Source organism: Cervus canadensis, chromosome 24 (genome assembly GCF_019320065.1).
Source record: "Cervus canadensis isolate Bull #8, Minnesota chromosome 24, ASM1932006v1, whole genome shotgun sequence".
Lineage (NCBI taxonomy): Eukaryota > Metazoa > Chordata > Mammalia > Artiodactyla > Cervidae > Cervus > Cervus canadensis.
The window spans coordinates 22,191,692-22,216,417 of NC_057409.1; the positions used below are offsets into that span (position 1 = coordinate 22,191,692).

General features: G+C 40.1%; 1 protein-coding gene across 8 annotated transcripts in view; it reads left to right on the forward strand.

The window, feature by feature from the left end:
* The window catches only part of DOCK10 (dedicator of cytokinesis 10), a 298,093-nt gene that overhangs the window by 265,064 nt on the left and 8,303 nt on the right, over positions 1 to 24,726 (forward strand). For all 8 annotated transcript variants that reach the window (XM_043444648.1, XM_043444650.1, XM_043444647.1 and 5 more), the window contains exons 42-52: positions 1,456 to 1,593; positions 2,627 to 2,809; positions 3,579 to 3,689; positions 5,070 to 5,285; positions 6,801 to 6,858; positions 7,185 to 7,283; positions 10,815 to 10,921; positions 12,691 to 12,813; positions 12,934 to 13,047; positions 21,065 to 21,211; positions 23,326 to 23,536. In XM_043444648.1, the coding sequence (XP_043300583.1) occupies positions 1,456 to 1,593; positions 2,627 to 2,809; positions 3,579 to 3,689; positions 5,070 to 5,285; positions 6,801 to 6,858; positions 7,185 to 7,283; positions 10,815 to 10,921; positions 12,691 to 12,813; positions 12,934 to 13,047; positions 21,065 to 21,211; positions 23,326 to 23,536 (1,507 nt within the window). The remainder of the gene's footprint in view (positions 1 to 1,455; positions 1,594 to 2,626; positions 2,810 to 3,578; positions 3,690 to 5,069; positions 5,286 to 6,800; positions 6,859 to 7,184; positions 7,284 to 10,814; positions 10,922 to 12,690; positions 12,814 to 12,933; positions 13,048 to 21,064; positions 21,212 to 23,325; positions 23,537 to 24,726) is intronic.

Here is a 24,726-nt window from a genome sequence, read left to right on the forward strand (position 1 = left end):
ACAAATGATTCAACTAGATACAACAGATAAACAGACTCAACCGCTAGAGAAAACCGAGTGATAATGTTGAGCATCTCTTTGAATGCTTACTTACCATCTATAGATCTTTGGTGAAATGATACCACTACCAGCTCTTAGAATGGCTACAGTTAAAAAGTTTTGGCAAGGATATGGAGAAACTGAAAGTCTCATTCATTGGTGGAGGAAATGCAAAATGGTACAAACACCTTGAAAAATAATATGCTGAAATAAAAAATTAAACAGAATCTATCATGTGACCAGCCATTTCAATACTAAGGATTTACCCAGGAAAAATAAGTGTTTCCTCACACAAAGCTTTATACATGAATATTCATAGAAGCTTTGTTTTTAATAAAACTGAAAACAACCCAAATGCACATCAGCAGGTGAATGGATTTTCTAAAACAGTGATATAGCCACACAGGAGGATACTGCTCGGTAATGCTCGGTAAAAGAAGCCAAACAGAGCATATTCTATATGATTTCTTTTAAATAAAATTTTATAAAATATAAACTATTGAATTAGTATGTCAGTTACACCTCAATGAAATTACTTAAAACTTTAGCTCAACCTAATGAGCTTTTGAATGTTAAGGGTTTAATTAGGAAAAGTAGAATTGGTAGAATAAAGACTACACCAAACAGAATGATTGTACCAAGAAAGTCCTGCTTTCAAGTAAAAAGTCAGCATGATGGTAGAAAAATCAAAATCCATGTTTTAATTCTTTATTGCTTAATGGAAATATCAGTCAAATCCCATACATCTTATAGACTCTTTTATCAGTGCCTTCGAGGACCTGCCTGTCTATGACCTCTTCGTCTTCTACCTCTCTCCTGACTCCACTCCCACCCACCATGCTTAGGCTACACAACAATTTTTTTCTCCACCTTGAACTCACAAACTCCTTTTCAACTCAAGTCCCTGGTACCAACTCTTCTTTTTTAACTCTGACAGTCCTCCCAGATCTGGCCAGGGCTGACTTTTTCAGCTCGCATGTCAATTCATCCATTAGAGGAGTCTTAACCATTCTACATAAAGTAATCCTACCCACCCAAAAGCATTTACTTTCCTTCATATTATCCTTCTACTCTATTTTTTTATTTGGTAACTTTTCAGTCACTACTGTATATACGTTTCATTGGGAACAAGAATAAGACCTTATTTTGCAGTTCATTTCCAGCCTCCAAAATTGTGCCTATCACATAGCAGATTGTTGTTGTTGAGTTGCTAAGTTAGGTCCAACTCTTTGCGACCCCATGGACTACAGCACACCAAGCCTCCCTGTACCTCACTATCTCCTGAAGTTTGCCCAAGTTCATGTCCACTGAGTTGGTGATTCTATCTAACCATCTCATAGTCCAGAGAAAATATTTTTTGAAAGAACACAGGTGTCCTTTCACTCATCCTAAATAAGTGCTGTGTTGAATTTCCAGAGACAACTCCAACAATCTGAATGTCAGAATTCAATGATGAAAAGGGTCTTTGACACCTACATGCTCTTTTTCCAAGTCAACCAATCAGCCACCGCACTGAAGCACGTGTTTGCCTCCTTGAGGCTGTTTGTTTGCAAGGTAAGAATCCAGGTTCCATGGAGAGCTCAGTGACGTGTTTATTACTGATACTGACAGTGGAAGTATTAGTCACTGGGTGTGTCCGACTCTTTGTGACTCCATGGACTATAGCTGGCCAGGCTCCTCTGTCCATGAAATTCTTCAGGCAAGAATACGGTAGTGGGTTGCCTTGCCCTTCTCTGAGGGGTTCTCCCGACCCAGGGATTGAACCCAGGTCTTCTGCATTGCATGCAGATTCTTTCCCGTCTGAGCCACCAGGAGGCCCATTACTGACAATAAACAAGCATTAATCCTTACGTCTCTCAGTAGGGTGGGAAGAAGGTTTGTTTGGTTCTATGTTGATTTATTTGGTTTTATTAGACTGTTTGATTCATGGTCTCAGAATAAGTTCACAGCCTTGATGGCCTATCTGCTGGATATCAAAAGGGGATAAAATTGGCATTTGGCTACCAATTCTTTGGGTTCTCAGTGTTTGTGGCAGAGAGTTGAGTAAAATGTACACCATCAACTGTGATGTTAAATTGTTCCACTTCAGAAGAGTGCCCTTTGAGGACTTGTGATTTTACAATGTTGAATGAATAGAAACTATCTCAAAGCTCTCATTCTGTTGCTTTGAGTAATCATCCATTATTGATGCAAAGGATACTTACAACATGTTATTTAGTCAGTCATGTCTGATTCTTTTGTGACCCCATGGACTGTACCCTGCCAGGCTCCTTGGCCATGGAATTTCCCAGGCAAGAATTCCCAGGAAGTGGGTTGCCATTTACTCCTCCAGGGGATCTTCCTGACCCAGAGATAGAACCTGCATCTTCTGCGTTGGCAGGTGGATTCTTTACCAGTGAGCTACCATGAAAGCCCCAATACTAGCATAGACTTGGTAAATAAAATTATATCCTCTTCCACCTACAAATGATAGAAAAAGTCTAGGTTTAAAAAAAAAGGATTTTGTTCTAAGAAATTATCAAATATGAGAATGAACAGAGCGAAATGAAGGAATTTGCTCATTTCACCAGCACTTCTGTCTCCATAGTTTCCTTCAGCGTTTTTCCAAGGGCCTGCTGACCTGTGCGGATCATTCTGCTATGAAGTCCTAAAATGCTGTAACCACAGGTCACGGTCAACTCAGATGGAAGCATCAGCACTTCTATACTTCTTTATGAGGAAGAATTTTGAATTTAACAAACAGAAGTCAATTGTACGGTCGCACTTACAAGTAAGTGCTGCCAGTTTTCATTAATGTTGTTGTTACAACCACTCATCTGTTTCAGCATTGATACAAGCTTCCTGTTTCCAGGGCAACCAGATCCCCATTCCTTCATCAGATTCCTCTTTAAGGATGCTCATCACACTCAGTTCTGATTCACAGAAAGAGGGCAGCTGGACAGAAATTAGCAAAGTCCATAATTCCACTTATACTTTTCCTTTTTTCTGCCAGGGAATAAATAGAATCATGTGGAACAGAGGTCCCCAACCCCAGTTTGGTCGATGGCCTGTTAGGAACTGGGCCACAAAACAGGAATTGAGGGGAAAGCAAGCAAGTAAAGCTACATCTGTATTTACAGTCACTCCCCATCGCTCCCCTTACTACCTGAGCTCAGGAAAACAAGTTCAGGGCTCTCACTGATTGTTCACTATGGTGAGCTATATAGTTACTTCATTATGTATCACAATGTAATAATAATAGAAATAAAGTGCACAGTAGATGTAGTGTGCTTGAATCATCCCAAAACCGTCCCCCCTGCCCTTGTCTTCCACAAAACTGGTCCATGAGGCCGAAAAGGTTGTGGACCACTAATAATAGAATACACAACTTGAGAAACCATGACTATTTCTAGGATGCCAAATTCCACCAGATCCTGAGCACATTCGTTGGGCCTACAGGGATAAATTCATGATATATCCACCCAACTCAGTGGTTTTATTTACACCTACTATTTTAGAGTTACATACTCTTGAGGTTCCAATTTTCTTTTCTCTTTCAGCTCATCAAGGCCGTAAGCCAGTTAATAGCTGATGCTGGGATTGGAGGCTCTCGTTTTCAGCATTCCCTTGCTATTACCAATAATTTTGCTAATGGAGACAAGCAAATGAAAGTAAGAAATGCATTGTGGACTTTTTTTTAAGGAATTGGGAATAAACTAAGCTGTTGGATTCTTTTTATGAGATGTCAAAATCACAAAAAAACACAAATTCTGCATTTTGTTTATTGACACTTTGAGTCCTGACATTGAGTTTGCTTCCACTTTGAGCATGTAATCTGTTAAGTGATATTACCAAGGTATGGGGCTGAATGCTATAGAACAATAAAACTAACCACATATATCAAATATATATATATATATATATGCATATATATTTGTATATATATATATATATATAAAGCACAGTGATTCTCTCATAATCCTGTTCTTGATCAAATTCATTTTACCTTTCTTTTAGAATTTTGTGGGGACATCTCCTTCAATCATTATCCTAAAAAGTTCTGGGGTAGAGCCTGGTGACAGGCTTGAGTGAACCCAGGGATTAATATAATGTTTTCAGATCTCTTTCCCCTACCGCCTCTATTTTTTTGCCTCTCTGTCTCTCAGTTCAATTTTCTTCTTCGTTTACTTCATTTACAGGTAGGCTGTCCCCATGAGCTTACTCTCTCAGAAATTCTGAGGACACTGGTAGTAATCTGTGAGTGGCAAATTAAAGTCCCTAGACCGAGTCTCTTTGATCCAACCTTGTATCATATGCCCAATCCCTAAACCAATCACTGTGACCTGGGGTATCAAAGATATGATTGATTGGCCAGGCCAGTATCATGTCCAGCCCTGGTGCCTGGGAAGGAAGTGGTATTATTGTTCAGTCACTAAATTGTGTCTGACCCTTTGCAACCCCGTGGACTGCAGCACACCTCTGTCCTTCACTATCTCCCAGAGTTTGCTCAAATTCATGTCCATTGAGTCAGTGATGCTATCTAACCATCTTATCCTCTGCTATCCTCTTCTGCTTTAGCCTTCAATCTTTCCCAGCATCAGGGTCTTTTCCAGTGAGTCAGCACTTCTCATCAGGTGGCCAAAGTATTGGAGCTTTAGCTTCAGCATCAGTCCTTCCAATGAATATTCAGGGTTGATTTCCTTTAGGATTGATTGGTTTGATCTCCTTACAGTCCAAGGGAAGGAAGCAGACACATGCAAATCACCTGAACCAGAGCCAGAGAGGATGCTAGCCGATGTCAAAGGACAGCTAGGATGCTATCACTAGAAGATAGGCTAGAAGACAAAGTGGACTCTACTATGACTCATCTTCAAATGTGCACCACCACAATCACAATATATGGAATGTATCCACAGAGAATGTACATATTTGTGAACAGTATATAGAATGCACCAGACCATGATGCCAGGCTATAGCTAAAAGCATAACTTGAAGTGAGTTAACTTATAAAATCTAAACAGATAATGACCCAGGCTCTTTGTTTTCCAAAGAACAGCAATTTCCCAGCAGAGGTGAAAGACCTGACTAAACGAATAAGGACTGTTTTGATGGCCACAGCTCAGATGAAGGAGCATGAGAAGGATCCAGAGATGCTGGTGGATCTCCAGTACAGCCTGGCGAACTCCTATGCCAGCACCCCTGAGCTGCGGAGGACCTGGCTAGAAAGCATGGCCAAAATTCATGCAAGAAACGGAGATTTATCTGAGGTGATCAGCGAAGACTCAGTCCTTCTTTGTCAGCATAGTCCTCTTAATCAGGACCATTGGATTGTCATTTACATCAGGAATATAAAAAGTTACCATATTCCCCCACTAATGTCAATATTATCTGATTTTATTGGGTCGACCAAAATATTCATTCGGGTTTCTCTCTAAGAGTAGATGGAAGACCCCAAATGAACTTTTTGGCCAACCCAATATGTTCTGTGCAATACATTTACATGTAAGATTCAAGGATACCTGACTCCACGCAAATGATATCAAATAAAAGCCAGAGTCCAGGGGGACCAGCTGCAGTTGTAGGATGTGCAGTGGAGACCAATGCTAAAGCCTGAGGCTAGGGAGGATGATTGTAAGGGTATCTGGAAATTAAAAGTTATATAAGTTACTGTTGTGTGTGTTAAAACTTCTTCCCTGGAATTAGAGTGAAATGGGGAAACTTACCATCATGGTGAGTAAAGGCAGTTTCGAGTAATCTGTCCTCATGTGCATCTCATCGAACTAGCCATGGAAAGGTTCACAGTTCTAAGGGCCACGCTGATGAGAGCCCAGTGTGTGACAGTTATAAATCAATAGCTAGCTTTTCTATGTCTGTTTAAACCCTGGTGGATTTATGGGCAACAACTCATAGCACCCACGTGGGGCAGTTCCAGACACTCAGTGGGGAAATTCGACTTTGTTCCCAGAATTTCCCTGCTTTGAGAAGAGATGAGTTTGTCCAGGAAACCTGTAATTCTTCTAAATGCAGGTGAAGGGCTCTGGGATGGATGTAGATCTGAGCAGAAGCCTCACTGGATAGCAGTTTGGTGAGCACAAAAATGAGTGACTCCAATTCCCTTGGACCATGTGGAGAAGTTCTCCACAAAACTTCAAAAGGAAATGCTGAAGTCATTTGGGTTCTTCAGCCGGTCAGCATCTAGTGTGTGTTCAGCAATGTTCTAGGGCTTTGCAAGAGATTTTTAAAGATTAATAAAATGTCACTCAAATAATCTGTTTGAAGAAAACATACACAATACATTAGGTCACACTATTTTATCAATTGCCTCCTCTTGAGGCTACCATTTTAAAGATGACAGAAATTCTAAGCCGGGCCATGGCTGGAGGTTAAAAAAAAAAGTTAGAAGACAGCTTATTTTCACTTCCAATTTATATCCAGATGCTATTTAGAGAAAGAGGAGAAGCATAGATATTAATGCAGGAAGATAATTCTGTAGAAAAATTCTTCAAGTCAGCTCATCCACCCACCTGGAAACTAAATCAAGAAAAGCAAACCAAAAAAAAAAAAAAATTCCCAAATATGCTTTTTATTCTTGAGGGTGTACTTTTTGGAAATCTAATTGATTCTTATTTTCGGTTCTACCATGAAAAGGATTTCTCTGCATATTCTGATTTGGAATACTGACCCACCTTGGAGGATTGATCTGAATTAGACTGATGGTAAAATCTTTAGTATGAGATAGATGGTAAAATCTTCCTCTCACACTATTTGCTTTTCTCTTACAGGCAGCCATGTGTTACATCCATATAGCTGCCCTCATCGCAGAATACCTGAAAAGAAGGGGTAAGACGACCATGTGTGGGGAGAAATCAACATGTCAAAACCTGATAAATAAGCTAATAAATACGTTGTATTTATTAGTTTTAAATTTGATTAATCTCAGTGTTTTAGCAGTGTTTATTTTCACAGATATTTCTAATGACGCTGTACTTTTAAGTTTTACCTTTCTCTTCATGCCATCATCATGTTAATTTTACGCACAACCAGGCTAACTGGTCCACTTCTTAGTTTCAAATGAGAAGGCTTCACTGGTTAACGATTCATAGTTTCATAAGCTTAATTAACATAAACTTGTAACAATGTCCTAACTTCGTCTTGCACTGCCATAGGTTACTGGAAAATGGAAAAGATTTGCGTACCATCCCTGCTCCCGGAGGATGTCCACCCCTGTGATAGCAACCCATTACTAACAACTCCCAGTGGAGGAAGTGAGTGACTTAACTGGGCTCCTTTACCCCCAGGGCACGGTGTGGAGGAAACCAAGTCCTGATTCAGTTTCACTCCAATGGAACTTTTAAATGTATTCCCAAAAGCAAAAACTGTCTCGGACCTACATAACTTACTCTGTCAAAACCCAAAGTTCTTACCACTCAGAAATTCCATCATCAAACTTTATGAAGTTTAGAGACCTCAAGAGTTCTCAGCAAACAGGAGTGCATCTTATATAATATGATGACCATGTTTTGTTACCAGTCTGCATGCTAGACTATCTTTGGGATTTTATTCTGAAATGGATGAATTGTTTAAAGTTGCAAGAGAAATCCATTTTACTGTTGAAATGTCATATAACTGTTTATTCAAAATAAGGAGTGCAGAAAAGTGACAAATAAATATAGTATATATACAGGACCATGGGCTTCCCGGGTGACTCTGTGGTAAAGAATCCACCTGCCAATGCAGGAGACGCAGGTTTGAATCTTGAGTTGGAAAGATCCCCTGAAGTAGGAAGTGGCAACCCACTCCAGTATTCTTGCCTGGCAAATTCAATGGACAGAGGAACCTAGCAGGCTACAGTCGCATGGGGCCACAAAGAGTCGGATGAGCAAATGAGCGTGTCCACACACATATCAGGACTATATCTATAATCTACATGTTTCAGTTTCTTTAAGTATACATTGATTCTGACAATTTATAACATATAGTAATTTACAGTATAATCTTCCTTTAATTAAACATATTTCCATCTTTAACAGCTGATAAACATTTTGTAATAGTAACCAAAGACTTATTCTTTGTAAAAAAAAAAAAGTATCCTTGTAAAATTTTGTTCAAACTCAGTTTATGTACTTCAATCTATTTCATAATACTATCTTAACTTTCAAAATGAAATGGAAAACTCAGTGTATGAACAAGAGAAACAAATATTTAAATGTTTAGATTAAAATATCTAAACAAAAGAGAAATGGACTTTGGTTATAATATTTTGGAAACATAATTGGTCCCTTATTCTTTTAAATATGTATATATCTCCCAAAGAGTTTCAGTGGATTTTGCAAATAAGATATTTGAAACAAATGACCAAAGTGAATTCTGAGACAATAAGCTCATTTGTTTGAGGGCCTTGAAGAAGACACCAGACTTGGCCTCATGACTCATGTCCACGATAAAATTCAAGGGTCTCCTTGCTCAGTTTCGTGCTTCCTATTTATACAGACAAGTCATCAAAACCATCCTCGTTTTATTTAACATGCCCTTCCTCCTCATCTGTTTTTTTCATAATCAGATACCATACAGTTCCATAAAAACTATTTTGAGAAACCTGATAAAACTAAGTGTCAGTTTGAGAAGTTGTGGGAACTTGTAGCCCAAAATGTCGTCTAAATCTTGAATATTCAAAAAAATATCTAAATACATTTAGACCAATGGTGATATTGGAATAATATACCCATTGAGAAAAATATACACATACTGACATTTGGACAATGAGAAGGCTGGGACACCCAACCCCCGGGGATAACTTTACAGTTGGCTCTACATATCCACATCCTTTGATTTGACCAACCACAGGCAGTGCAGCGCTACAGTATGTACTTACTGAAAGGCATCTGCACTTAAGTGGACCCATATAGTTCAAATCTGTGTTGTTTAAGGGTCAACTGTATGTGTTTTATAAACTTTAAATATTGAAGGTGATTATTTGTGATGCATTAGCATATATTTGTATTCATTGCCATATATCTCAGCTGATTGGCGTATATTTGAAGTCCTCAATGTGTTTCTATGTTGTGATGTTCTAAGTCAGAGAAGTAAACTGTCCCTTCACTACAGTGCATACATGATAAGAAGACAGTTGGCCCTCTGTACGCAAGAATTCCAGGTCTGCAGATTGAACCAACCACTCCATCAGTGAGAATCCACAGATACAGAGGGCTCATCATACTATGTCCTTTAAAATAAAGGTCTTGAGCATTTGTGAAAAGGAAGTGTTAGTCCCTCAGTCATGTCCCAATCTTTACTAGGCTCCTCTGTCCATGGAATTCACCAGGCAAGAATACTGGAGTGGGTAAGCCATTCCCTTCTCCGGGGGATCTTCCCGACCTAGGGATCAAACCCAGGTCTCCTACATTGCAGGCAGATTCTTTACCATTTGAGCCATCTGGGAAGCCCAACATTTATTTGGTGGTATTGGGTCTTAGTTGTGATATGTGCGATCTTTAGTTGCGGCATGCAAACTTTTAGTTGTGGCATGTGGGATCTAGTTCCCCGACCAAGGATCAAACCAGGGCCCCTTGCATTGGGAGTGCAGAGTCTTAACCACTGGACCACCAGCATTTGTAGAGTTTAATATCTGCTGGGGGTCCTGGAATTGATTCTCTGTGGATACTGAGGAACAACTGTAGAGGTGAATTTAGGTGACTCCAGAAAATACAGCTTCTTCAGTTGTACTAACAACCATCATCATCCAGGAAGTAGTATGTCATGACTTTTCCTGCTCTATTCAATCCTCATATATTTTAATACATTTAATTACCAAAGAAAAATGCTAATAAAAAATTAGAAAGTAGAATTTTTAATACAAAGATTCAATTGCAATAATTATTATCATTTCTAGCATGTTTTGGGGTGATAATTTAGTCACATAGCCAATGATCTGATTATTAAAAATGGAAATATCCACAAAAGTATTAATTATAATTTAAAATGCACTTGCTCCAAGGTAGGCAACTGCACTAAGTTCTGTGCTGTGGCAGTATGTCAATTAGTTGCTAACAAGGAGTCTATGAGTTAGATGCTATTATCCCCACCTGTTTACAGGTGATAGGACCTAAAGAAATTAGGCAATCTGCCCCAGATCCCCCTGGTTAGCTTGTGATCGGGCCACGTTCAAGGGCTGGTCTGTCACTCCAGACTGTGCTCTTAGCCTCTCATATTCCTTTAATGTTCTAATCTGACCCCTGTCTGGGCACATTACTCATTATCAACTATTTTCATATGCATCTGCAAAGTTCCATCTTTCTTAGTCTTGGTACCCATGAAGCTAAGAAATCTTGAAAAGTTTTCTAAATAATGCAAAAGAATGAAAGTTAGTGAGTACTGTGTATTGTCTTTAGAAGGCAGTGATGATAACCTGGTGTTTTCTCAAATACTAATGCTTTGAATCCTTTCAGCATCCTTGAGATTAGATATTAATGTCTCTGATTTAACAAACAAGGGATACAGACTCCAAAAAATTAATTAAACCAGAACATTGAAGTACATCAATCCACAAGCCTGTGTTCTGTCCATAATCCCATAATAGCTCCTTAGAGAAAGCAGGTCAGCTGAGAACAATACAAAAATTATAAAAAAGGGAAAACTGGTTGCCTGGCAGAGTATTTATCAACAGTCATAATCTAACCATCTCATTGATTATGTGAGTGTTATAACCAACACATGTAACATCATGAACAAAGTCACTATCTAATCCAAGCAGGATTTGGCTCAAATAATAATGTTGCATTTTCCTTTGTCCTCTTAAGGCATGTTCTCTATGGGCTGGCCAGCTTTTCTGAGCATTACACCAAATATTAAAGAAGAAGGGGCAATGAAAGAAGATTCCGGCATGCAAGACACACCATACAATGAGGTTAGATGAAAATTATTGAATATATTGTAATTGAGTAAGAAGATACATTGAATTGTAACATTAAACTTAAGTATGGAGGAGAAGATTTCATTCTGAAATCAAAGTTACCTTATAAAATGACTTAGGCAAAATAAAATGCAGGCTAAAATTAAGCTAGATTAATAGATGTCAGATTCCACTGATAAAGTACAATGTTCAATGAAAATTTAAAGTAACTTTTAATTCTCTAAGATGGACCCAAATATATACAATCAGCTATTCTACAAAATATAAAAGCTCTGGTCTTTTGGTAAATATGGTAAGGGATGCTGAAAATTTTTTGAGCTGGTCACATTTTTTAGTGCATTGGAAAATTTATTAACAAATAGACTTGAACAGAAAGTCTCACTAGTTTCTGCAGAAAACCTCCTGGTATGCAGACTACAGTTATTTTTCAAAAGAAGCTTTCCACCAGGAGTTACTTAGCAGCAATTCAAGTGAAGAAAATAGACCTCCCCTCCTCAAGTAAATAAAATATTTCAAAAGCTAATTTTTATTCATAATATTACATAGGTCTAAAAAAGGATTCAGAAAACAAATCTTGAGGGAGATGTTAAAGAAATCTTACATAAGGCTGTACAATAATTTAATGTATGTTGCAAATAGTAAATGTAACTACACATTTACATTAACTATTTCAAACCATTTAAAATCTTTTCTGAAAAGACACTGAAAACATTCCAACAGTATTATCCGCTTGCTTTAGAAAGTATATAATTTGGTTCAGTTGAACATTTATTAAGCTCTCAGTATATGTGAGACATTGAGACAAAGATAAGTAAGGCAAATTTATTTGGGGAGACAAAGATAATAAGGCATAATCCCAGTTCTCAAAGAGTTTAGAATCTTGTGAAAGATAAACATCCTTCAGGGTTGGGGTAACCAGTCTAAGACCCAGTAACTAAATCTAGGCATCATCTACAGCTGCAGTTAAAAAGGGAGTAATTTTTTGCATGACAATAATTAGAATACAGATGATGGAACATAAATAAAAGCTCTGCAGACTTTTGCACTGGGTCTTGACATTTGCTAGGACTTAAAAAGTGTCAAATGAGAAACTAAGGTTCTCAAAGGAGCAGCAGCAACATCACAGGCAAAAGTGTGGAAATTACAAAGCATCCTAAGAATGGTGTGGTACCATCTGGTACAGCCAAAGTGCCAAGTCCATGCCAAGGTGCTGAAGGAGAGGGCCACTGAAAGGGAGGTTGGTACCTGATTCTGGACCTCCTTCAATGTCATGCTAGAGAGTTTAGGCAGCAGTTTGTAGGCACTGGAAAGGTTTGGGACAGTGGCAAGCTCATGATCAGGTTGATGTCTTTGGAAGAAAGATTACTAGAGAGCTACACACAGGACCAGTAGGACCAAACTGGAGAGGGGAAACAGGTTAGCTGCAAACTATTCCATAGTGTCTGGGAGTGAAGAAACAGGAGTTTGATCTAAGCCTGCGACTGTGGGAATGGAAAAAAAAAAAAAAAACACTGACAGATCTGAATACTTTTCATAGATTTAAATTAGCAAGTTTGAGAGACTAATAAGGTTATGGAAAGAGGAGAATCCTAGAAGACACCACTGTACCTCCCGGGATGGATGTAACTGCCAGTTGCAAAGATGAGGAATGCAGAAATCCCACTATGAAAAAGATTGACAGTGCAATAGTTTTGAAAGCAAGTTTCAGGGCTGAGACACAGTCTTCATCGTGTAAAATCTCATTTTCATTTGGGGAATTGCAGAATATCCTGGTGGAGCAGCTGTATATGTGTGTGGAGTTTCTTTGGAAGTCTGAGAGATATGAGCTCATCGCTGATGTCAACAAACCCATCATTGCAGTCTTTGAGAAGCAGAGAGACTTCAAAGTAGGTGTTCTAAACCCAGGAGTTAGTTCAGATATCCTTCATTACACTGGAGAATTACTTAGGATTTTCTATTTTTTATGTTGGCATCATCTTCATGAAACTCTTTGTTTCTGTGTTCAGAAATTATCCGATCTTTACTACGATATTCATCGGTCATATCTGAAAGTTGCAGAGGTGGTGAATTCAGAGAAGCGACTCTTCGGTCGCTACTATCGTGTGGCATTTTATGGGCAGGTAAGTTTGCTACTAGTATGAGCTTTAATGTTGAGTAGTTGATTGCTGTCTTTCATTCTTAACAAGACATCTAACTATATGTGCCAAAGGACTCAGGGGGTGGGGTGAGGGTAGGAATATGTTTGGGTATATTTGAGTGCTTCTGTAGGTGTGAGGGTCTATATGTTTGGCCAGAGAAATGTACTAAATTGAAAAATAAATGAGCAGAGCCCTGCTTGTGTCCTAATACAGATCGTTAAAACAGTAGTTTTGAACTTCTTGGAGAAAGAGATCACTTCTTCTTCAGCACCCTCCTCCAGTTCTCCCCAAAACATCTAAATATAGGTTTGCATCATATTTGAAAGTGAAATTTAATTGATAAGCAATGCAACCCATAGCATTCCAGTAAATAAAAAGTTCCTAGGGGCTCTACCATATTAAAGCCATGAACCTTTGACTTATTTTCTTTTCTCCTACTTTCAAACCATCACTGCTTCTCAGCAGAAAGTGATCTGCTTGTTTTGTTTCTTATACTGCAGGTCAGTATCATTTCAAAGTGATTTTTCTCAGCTTACTGCATAAATAATGAACAAGATAGAAAATATTAGCTAGCCATAGCATTGGCCTAAAAGTAAAATGAACTTATGTTATATATTAATTATGAATGTCTCTGAGCAGTGCTTTAAGTGGGCGCCATCCTGTTTCTTTCCTGGAGGGCTTATAACCCCAATGTATTTCAGCAGCCATATTTCAGACTATTACTTTCATGGAGAATCATTCCATCCCTTTGTTTTCAGTTGGAATGACTCCCAGCCCTCTGCCTTCCATTTTTTCCTCCCCTCATGTAAGGCACAGTTTCACATGGCTTCTTGTCCTCCTCAGTATCTTTTAAGGCTGCAGACAAAGGCATCAAATTCAGCATGGTCTTTCTAGATCATTTACCACTGAAGTCTTTTGGAAGATATACATTATCCTGTAGTCACCAAAGGCAGCTTAAAAACTAAAATTTGAATTAATCAAGATAGCTGCTCTCTCCCTGGAAAGAAAAGTGTAGCCACTTACCATGAACAAATTAATCCAACATAGATTTCCCCCACTGCACAGGAGCATCATGACTGTGGATACAGTCTACAGAAAGAAGCTAAGTTTGCACATTTCGGAATTCCCTGGAAAAGAATCTGGACTATCTGAAGTGAGAGTGTGTATTGGGAGAGAAAAAGGTGGGAATCTGCAGGAGAGGAAGAGAGAGAAAAGGACATGATCTTTCAAATCAGCAGTAAACAAAGAACAAATAACTCTTGACTTTAGTGAAACCTTCGCAAGAAAAATGGCAGAAAACCCCATTAGGAAGGGAATGTGGGAGCTAAGAGATTGTAGGAGACAGACAAGGGTTTTCCAGGAATGGCCACAAACTAACTAAGCAGTACAGAAGTGACAAACAAGATGTGAGTTCTCAAATCTAGCAAACCTAGATTTGAGTCAACAACTGTTCAGGCGATCTTTCCAGTGAAAAAGTAATGAACTGCCATTAGTATTCTCTGGTCACAGAGACCAGAATGCCTACCTGATGATTTCTCCAACTGGCGTCTAAGATGCTGGTTACTAGACAGGTGGAAACGAAACAATTATGCTCCTTTCCAATGAGATTTTAATGCAGATGTTTACTTCTTTCTTCCTTTGGTCTTGAATGTTCCAGGCTGTGGTAAGTTCTCTCTTCTCTCCATTTGCATGCCCTAATAAGCCTCACACTTCCCTCCGTATGGTTTTACTGAACCTTAACTTTTTTGTGCCAAATGAACGTTCAGTACCAAGGTAAGATAATCCCACTTCCATTCATTTTGGAGTCATCCTGCATTTCTGGAACTAAATTGTGTTTATTCCAGTTATCTGAATTACAAAAATGTATACTTTGCTTTTCATATCTAATATCTTTCAGCACAGAGGTCAGTGTAGTGAAAAGCTATATACACACACATACGCACACAGCGAAACATGGGCACCACATGCTTGAAATATATGGATAGCAGACCTAACTGTTGGAACTTGCCTGCTCAGTTCAGGCCACCAGAGTTGCAGCTGGTTAAGAAGAGGGCAGTGGGCAGAATTTCAAAAGCTGTAGTGATGGCCATTGGTGGGTATCTTCTGGGGTCCTGAAAGGACTATGCCTTTTCCAAATAAAATGAGTATTGTGGAGAAATAGGACTCTCTTTAGTAGTGAGCTCTGAGCATTCTTAAAAGTGGTGGTATTAATTCCCAGTACAAATAATAAACAGTAAACTCAGTAAATCAGGTTAAGTCTCCTGAGATGCGAAAAAAATCTATGTAAAAAAATTGGAGGACAAGCCAAAGGCAGTAACATGACAATACCTAGAGATTCGTGACACAGGATTTTCCCTGTTGTTTTGAACTGTATGAACTTTCCCATATTCAACCATTTTTTACTTACAAAGATGGCAATTTCATGTGGCTCAAATAATTATTTTTGAAAAGAACTGGAAGTGAAAGTGTTCATAGCTCAGTTGTGTCTGACTCTTGGTGACCCCATGGACTGTAGCCCACCAGGCTCCACTGTCCATGAAATTCTCCAGCCTAGAATACTAGAGTGGGTAGCCACTCCCTTTTCCAGGGGATCTTCCCCACCCAGGGATCGAACCCAAGTCTCCTGCATTGCAGACAGATTCTTTACTGTCTGAGCCACCAGGGAAACCCAGCTGGCAAGGCAAATTCTTTCAATATTCACACATTGTCCACAGCTCTGCTTCTCTGACTAGTACATACTTTTTTGTAATTCTTTAAATCCCTTTGCCCATCCATACCATATCAGTATTTTCTACCTTCATTTGTAAATTTGGGGTCATGGGTCCTTAACTCACCTACTAAAAGAATACTTGAAAACCCCTCTAACTAAATAGACTGGGGCGGGGGGGAAGGATGGGAGAGAGCTACTTTCAAATGTCCTAACCTTGTTCTTTTTGCAGATTTCTCAGTAAAGTGTGCTGACCGTCTACCTGACTATTTTGTGCGCTGCTAGTATTCTCAGTTGTCTTTGATTTGAAAGTCAAAGTGAGCTTAAAAAGCAAAGTGTCGTGTTAAATCTGCAGACCCAAGTACATGCCTGAACATGGTACTCTGTAAACTCACAGCCCAGCTGCCTTTGAACAAAGGAGAACTAATGGAGGTCATTGTGATAAACAGCCATTCTGATGACTCCTCAGTCACCGTTGTTCAAATGATACTCAGACACCCATCCCCAGACACCAAACGGAGAACATGGACTAGTGTGTTCAATGGCAGCAGACAGCGCACGTCACTTCATATTTGATGATAAAGAAATAACCGAATAGATTGGCACATACCTCGAACGTGTGCAGAATGAAAGGGCCAAAGATCTGAGAGAAAATCTTGACTATTTCACTAGCATAATCCCCATGGTCAGGCATAATTTCCTTTTCATGATAGTACCTTATATCCTTGTAAAATTCACTTTTTAATATTCAAACTGATGTCTCAAAATCATGCTGCAAGGATTATGGGAATACAATATGCGATCAGCTCGTTGCCTCCACAAAGGCCTTTGTGTAAATATTTTAGTGTCCCCTGTAGATGAGTGCTGTCTCTTTACAGGGTTGACTAGAGTAATGTTATGTCTGCAATGAGCCAGACCCTGGAAAAGAATTTGGAAACTGTTCTTTTGTGGCAAGAACTTTAAAAACGCAAGTCTTGCATAGCATGACTTTTGTAATCCAACACCTGGCATCATTGACTATGGAAATTTTACACAGAGCTGACTACATGAAACATCCCCCCAAGTGTCCCTGAAGTATTCATTTTCAGAGTAATGAATTGCCAGTAGTGATCAAACAAGCACTGTAATCAATGAAATCCTTAGGCTCTGGTATTTAGCATGAAAACAAGTACGTGAATGCTCATTGCATAACTTAAAACATCAGATGGCCCTGGGATGAAATGAGTGAAAGGCCTGGGGGAATTCGATTCTATTCATCAAAGGATTGATTCTGTCATTCCATGATTCTCAATCATGCCTACATGGGTATAGATACATTTTAAAATCTTGATAGAAAAGGGGATTGGGGGTCGAAGGGAAGAGCATTTGTATTGTGTACAACCATCACCTTCATGTCAGTGTATGATATACCCTTCTGGCTCCCCTATTATATGAAAGTCACTGAGAAATATGTATACTAATAATTGTGTTCATATTTCAGTTCATATTTCTGTGAAACCATTTCTCTGCATCTGTGAAGTTTTTCTTTTCTTAGTATTCAGCCTATTATGATTTTCTGACCCATCTTTTATACACTAGATTCCTCTTTGGATGCATTCCTCTGTGAACGTTGAATCAGTGGAATATAATAGCAGGGGCACTTATATGTGATGTCCCAATAATGATCTAGAGCTATTGCAGGATTCTGAAATACCTACCAAAACATCTAAGAAGAAGCCGGTGATTTTTGTTGTCAATTTGTTGAAGTATATTTTTATCATAACCTTGTTGCCTTGAAGTTTCATAATCTGTACATGTTAACTCTACTGATTCAAACTTCGAGTTTAACTAGGACATGTGCTGATTCTTAACCGCGGCAGATCAGGGGGTTGTTGCTGTGTAAAGTTGACACTTTAAAAAGTCAGACTAGCTAAGGAAATGCAGAGGTCACATTTCCTGATGCTTTGAAATGCACTTTTCTCATCACTTCGGAGCAAAAGCAAAAGAGGAACTGCCCCAAGGTTTTCTTCACCTTGTGTCCCTATTTATAAGTCAATTATTTCATGGACAGAGCATTAAACTTCCTTAAGATAGTGCCCTGTTCCTCACTGGGCTTTGCTTTGATGGTTTCCTTGGGTAAAAGGCAAGCTCACATCCTAGCCATTTTCAGAGCCACCATTTCTCTGGCTCCAAAAGCTCTTACAAACCCTGGCAGACAGCAGATTAACATTCACTCTACCACACCAGCTCCTTTCTATTCATTTTATAAAATAGTCTCAATAGGTTTGTAACTCCATGTTCTATAAACACATTGATTAATTCTAATCAAAATTCTTTCTGATCAGTCACTTACCAAAATATCAAAATAAGCATCAATAGTCCATTTACAATAAGGAAAAGTGTAATTCCCAAGCAAGAGAACTTGAGTATATATTTTTAAGCACTCAAAACTCAGTTAAACTATTTACCTCATATTGTGTGTATATGTGTGTGCTCGGTATTGTGTGACTCTGCGACCCTATGGACTGTAACCCACCAGGCTCCTCTGTCCATGAGATTTTCCCAGCAAGAATGCTGGACTGGGTTGCCATTTTCTCTTCCAGGGATCTTCCCGACCCAGGGATCAAACCTGTATCTCCTGCATCTCTTGCATTGCAGGCGGATTCTTTGCCGCTGAACCACCAGGGAAGCCTTGCCTTATATTAGCCAGAACTCAAATTGCTTTGACAGTGTTTTCCTTTATTACTGTTCTCACTGTTATTCTCCTCTTCATATTCTCCTCTTCAATCACCGGTAGCCTATTGTGTCCTGGGCACCGTCCTTAGGGTCTCCTAAGTCTAAGTCTGTACTGTTTCCCATCCTCCAGACCAAGGAGTAAGAATGAAAGAAAGTCACAGGTCATGACCAAGGCCACAAAGGTCGTAGTGATGACAATAAAATACTGTTCTTACCACTCCTTTTCTGCTAACTCTGGACTCAGAAATTTGTTAGGGGAAAAATTCACAGTGAAAATGTTTCTTTGTGCTAGTTTTCACACCTTGATGAGAAAATCTTTTCCTGGAATTTGGAAACATTTTTCTCATTGAAATGGAAGTGGTAAATGTTGCTTGAGTTATTGCCCTGTGGGGATTCTGGTTGATGGCCTCCGAAGTCAGTTCTCTTTCATGTCAGTCTGTCAATTTTAGCCACTTACTTCTGACCTTGAATCAGACAAAACTCCATAAAGCATCAACAGAAAAAAATCTAGCAGGCTGGAAGTCATGTGGGATAGGGTCAGACCTCACTACCCCTGCAGAGTCCAGAAGAATGCTAAGGAGAGGCTTTTCATGCTTTTAACATCACACATCACAGTTTTAGCAGTCTGGAGTCAAGGTACTCACAGTCAGCTGTATTGGTCTTGAACATTTCTCAGAGAAACTGTTCAATAAAAACACCTGTACCAAAAGCAATGGAATCTTTTCCAACTATACTTGGAGCAAATACAAGTGCAAATACCTGCTTTTAAAATGTATGCTCTCTAAGAACTGCCTCATCCATCTGTTTATTCATGCAACTAACGTGCAGGGATGTCTCTCTTAAGACCAGGCACTGTGCTAAACATTGGACATGCCGCGTGGAACAAGACACATTCCTGCCTTTAAAAAAAGCCCAGAGTCGATTAGGGAAACAGCAAGGAAACAGGCGATTACCTGCTTAACAAGAACCGTGCTGGCGAATGTGCCTTGTTCCTTGTCGTCAGTCACAGCCCATTTATGATAGCAAGTACACTCTTCGTGATGGTCAAACACCAATGAAAGCACTCTGCAAGTATAAAACACCATACCGATGTTAAGTCGTAATCAGTATTCTTCGATCGCCTCACATTAGCTGTGAAAAAACAAAAACAGCATTGGAATATTTTCCCCAATTTTTTTATATAATGAGTATGTTTTTAATGGTCAAAAATGTAAAACAAGCCAAAAAAAAAAAAAAAGTATAGCTGAGATATTTTATGACCTCTAGTATCTTCACTCAGCCCTTAAAATTTATTTCCTGGGCTTCCCTAGTGGTTCAGGGGTGAAGAATCCACCTGCCAATGCAGGAGACTCCATTCAATCCCTGATCTGGGAAGATCCCACCAGCCACAGGGCAACTAAACCCATGTGCCACAATTACTGAGCCCCCCTGCCCAACTACGGAAGCCCGCGTGCCCTAGAGCCCGTGCTTCACAGCTAGAGAAGTCACCGCAGTGAGAAGCCCGTGATCACAGCTAGAGAGTAGCCCCAGCTCTGCTCAACTAGAGAAAAGCCCGCGCAGCCACAAAGACCCAACACTACCAATAAAATTTTTTTTTAAGTTACTTCCTTAGGGTAAACTCTGCAGTCAGAAGATTCCAGATGCATTCGGGTTCTTAACTGTAGACTTTCTCCAGTAGTCTGAGGCCACATGTATTCCACAGAAAAAAATGCCTCTGTGTCTCTTCAGTGAGAAAGAATTCTAAAGATTGCCTCCGTTATCCTCAAAGGACGCTTCCCTTCCCCAAACCAGATAAATAAATTAACAGAGCTTAAAACCTACTTGCTCCTATGACATAAAAATGATGACATGGTTAATCTACTACTTTCAGTCTTATGTGGTCTAGCTTTGCATGAATGTAAGCAGTCTATCAGTAAAGTGAGTTGAATGACGAAATTGCATACAGCCAAGTTGCATGGGGCCCCTCATGACATATTAATGTAAAATAATTTTTGAAGTAACAAAAAAAAAAAAAAACAAATAAATAAATAAAGTAACAGTACTTGGGAGCATCACACAAGTAATTGCTGTTATGGCTTTTCATCTCAGAGGATGTGGGATGCACATCAACCCATTTAGATCCCTTCATGTGCCCCCATAGTGTTTCCTATGCTAGTTTCCAATACTTTCAGAAGAGTTGATTAAAAATGATACCGCTCTTTGAAAAAAAAAATACCAGAGTACTCCAGACTTTGTGTCCTACACCAAACTACCACAGGAGGGCATTCTTGCCCTAAAATATATGCAAGCAGGGATTACCAGTGATTTCTACTAATAGAGAAAAATATATGGAAGATACCTCTGGAGGTTCTTTGGTCTGACTGGGGAATATTTGCATTAATGACTGATTCTAACATGATATTTTGCTTTCTTCACTTGATTTTTCTCTGATTGTGAATTTTATAGGGAGCTAACCTGTGGCCTGGATGACAACCGAAAGACTGGCTGTATTATCTAAGTAAATGGTTTTTGTTTAGCTCATGACTTGCAGTTGGAGTTCTCTAGTAAAATTGGTGGTTCACTATATGTCTTCTGTAGGGATTTTTTGAAGAAGAAGAAGGCAAAGAGTATATTTATAAAGAGCCTAAGCTGACAGGTCTCTCTGAGATTTCTCAAAGACTGCTCAAGCTCTATGCAGATAAATTCGGAGCAGACAATGTGAAGATAATCCAGGACTCCAATAAGGTAGGAGACTATTTGTGCAGGTGCAAAGAACTGATTTCCTTTTCTCTTCACTACATTTATTAAAGTTTTAAATTTTTGCCTGACTATGCAAAGTAAACCACCTAAGCTATTTTGGTTGTTTGTTTATTGGTTGACTGATTGGTGATGGGAGGGAGAAAGTCCAAAACTTTGTACGTGTTTACTTGAGTAACTTTTAGGTAATCTTTAAAACAACTTACCAGCTCCTCCATCCCTCCCATGGTTTGTTTGCATTTGAATAGCAACCAAGGGGTTAAAGTGATTGGGCCCCATGATGGACTGGGAGAAAATAGCAAAAAATTATTTATTCAGTCATAGAGGTCTTCCTGGGTCATAAGAATTTTGAAATCTACCCTCTTGTGACAGTACCAGACTTGCCAATCCCACTGTACTAAGCTACAAATATCCAGCTAACTTCTTCCTGGCTCCAGAAAGCAAACACTTACATCCTCTAATGAGATTACTCAGAATCTTTCTAATACACTTTTATTCATTTAGCCAACCTTAATCGAATACCTACTGCATTCCAGGCCCAGAACTAGGAACTGGGGCAAACAGTCTCTTCCTTCCAGAGCCCACAGTTCACACGGGGCTAGGAAGGGGAGGATGTGTGCAAAGAGCTAGTAAATAGAGTGCAGTGAAGTACCATAGGAGGCAGCATCTACACCTCCAAGTCATACGGGGAACGCTCAGGGCTGGTGGCTCCCTGATCAGCTCATTCTCAGTTAGGATGCTTCACAGAGGGCGTGATGTTTGAGCTGCGGATTGTCAGGTGAGAGGTGAGAAGGTATTTGCTGGAAGCAAAGGGTATCTGAGAAGCCAGCACATGCAATGATGGCGGGAATTTAGGGGAAGGTGTGTTTGAGGAATGGGAAGTCTTTGAAGCACAGATTGGATAGAAAAGTGTGACAGAAGATAGAGCTAGAGAAGATGGTTTGCACTCTATTGTATTGGCCTCTGTTGGGCTACAAAAAAGGTCCTTTATCCTTTTCCTCTTTTACAAAGCTGGTATTTAGAAGGGTCTGGATATAAAATTAGATTGCTGGATCTGAGCGGAAGTTGTTAAAAACGTGTTCATCATTCTTAACTTGAAAGGTGCAGGCTCCTTCCCCATAGAGAGGGACAGAACTCGAACCACTGTCATGGTGGCCCTCCTACATGGAAAGTAGAGGCAGCTCCTAGTGGTGAGAGAAATGCCAGATTTGGTGTCAGAACAGCTGGAGTCTTCATTCCGCCGTGCTGCCCCTTAGCAGCTGGTGATCCATCCTGGAGAGGTTGGATGGTCACTCTGAGTCTCCATCTTTTAATCTGTAAAAATGGTTACAATTATATCCCTCCTACAGTAGCATTGCAAGTTAATTCACAAGCCTCCTCAAATCTCTTCAATTAGATAAGCAGTGGATGGGTGAACGGATGGAGAAAGTTGGAAGAAGTTCAAAAACTCTTCAAGAAATCATTAGAAAAGAGGCAGGGAGCAGGGAGGACCTTTCGCCTGCTTTCCATGCTATTTGTCAAGCCTATTCACCAAGGCAGAGTTAATTCAAAAAGTTATATAGAATAACTTGTTGCAGATTAGAGAAGACAAGAAATTGAAAAGAAAAAGGTTTGCAATCCCGTGACAAGTTATCAGTTAATCTTCTAAACCAATGAGGAACCTCCTAACACATTACAAGCCTGTAGCTCATGACTCCAGTCTAGGTACATGGCTAATTGTAGAGGAAAAAAAGAGATATACTTCCACTCTTAACACTCTTGATTCAAGCCAAAGATGAAGATGTTGAATACAGAAAAGAAAGAAAATAAAAGATTAAATAATATGGCATAGCCAAGTGCTTTTATTTCAGAGCCCCAGGGACTTAGCACACTGGCTCCGATTTGCTCTCTGTCACCATCTGGCTGCTTGACCACAGTCCAGCCAGTTACTCTTTCTGCAGTTTCCATTCACCCAGCCCTCAGATGATGTCATTGGCCATTTTCATCCAAGGGAAAAGGGACGGCTCAGGACGCCAAGCTGCAGGGGTTCTGGGCTCCCCACCTTTCTTCCAGGAGTACCCCAGGCCCACCACTCTTTCTCTGCCCACAATGTGTTAAAACAGGTGAACCCCAAGGATTTGGACCCCAAATACGCCTACATCCAGGTGACTTATGTCACGCCATTCTTTGAGGAAAAAGAAATAGAAGACCGGAAGACGGACTTCGAGATGCACCACAATATCAACCGCTTCGTCTTTGAGACGCCCTTCACGTTGTCGGGCAAGAAGCATGGTGGCGTGGAGGAGCAGTGCAAACGGAGGACCGTCCTGACAAGTAGGTGCCGGTCCCCAAGTGCGTGTCCCCCTGCAGGGTCCTGGGTTAGGCTGGACTCGGAAATCAGGACAATTCAACCTTGGAGCGTGCCTTCATTCATGCTAAGTCGCTTCAGTCGAGTCCAACTCTGTGCAACCCTATGGACTGTAGCCCGCCAGGCTCCTTTGTCCCTGGGATTCTCCAGGCAAGAATACTGGAGTGGGTTGCCATGCCCTCGTCCAGGGGATCTTCCCAACCCAGGGATCGAACCCAGATCTCTTACCTCTCCTGCACTGGCAGGCAGATTCTTTACTGCTAGTGCCGCCTGGGAAGCCCCTCAATCTTGCAGACAAGGACCCAACCTGTGCTAACTTGGAAATGTTTGCCAGGAAGCCCAGAGTTCCTCGTATCCCTTCTCTTTGGAAACAAGAGACCCTTGACAAGTCAGCCAAAACAGAAACTGTCATAGAGTTAAAGTCACTTTATCCACCACTTCCGTTTAGATCTTCCAGTGGTGATGGTCATGGTGTCTTGGGGAAGGCACTCTGAGCATTCCTCTCCTCTCTCCCTGAATCTGCCTTCAGTTATTGCAGAGTCAACTGCTCTCAGAATTGTGTGCTTTAGGGCAAGATTCTAAACCACTCTGGAATTCAGGTTTCTCATCTGTGAAACGGATGCAGAGGGTTTTCCTCCACCATCCCTTCCATACTATCTAGATCTATTCTGTGAGCTGGTCATCCTTTCCACAGACATTCAATAAATGCTTATGGGTGTCGGACAGTGTTCTGAGAATTCAAATAGATAAAACACAATTCTTGCCTTCAAGGCACTCACTGTCTGATAGGAAAAAGAGCCAAGTAAAGCAAGAATTTTAGGTGAACCCAGCATGAGAAATGAAGTGGGAACACCCCAGAGGGGAACTTAAGGCAGACTCGGGTCGTGGGAAATGAACACAGGCATCTGAATGAATGGGACCCAAGGCATCTTCAGAGGTGAGCAGTCCTGGGTTTTGCAGTAGGTACGTGGCTAGCAGCCACTTCCAAACTATGAGAAAACACTCACCTTCAGTAAACTTTACCAGAACTTTTGTAATAAAAAAAGAAACTAGAACAAAGTTATTATAGTATATGCTTGTTGTTGTTTAGTCGCTAAGTCATGTCCAACTCTTTTGTGACTCCACAAGGCTCCTCTGTCCATGGGATTTCCCAGGC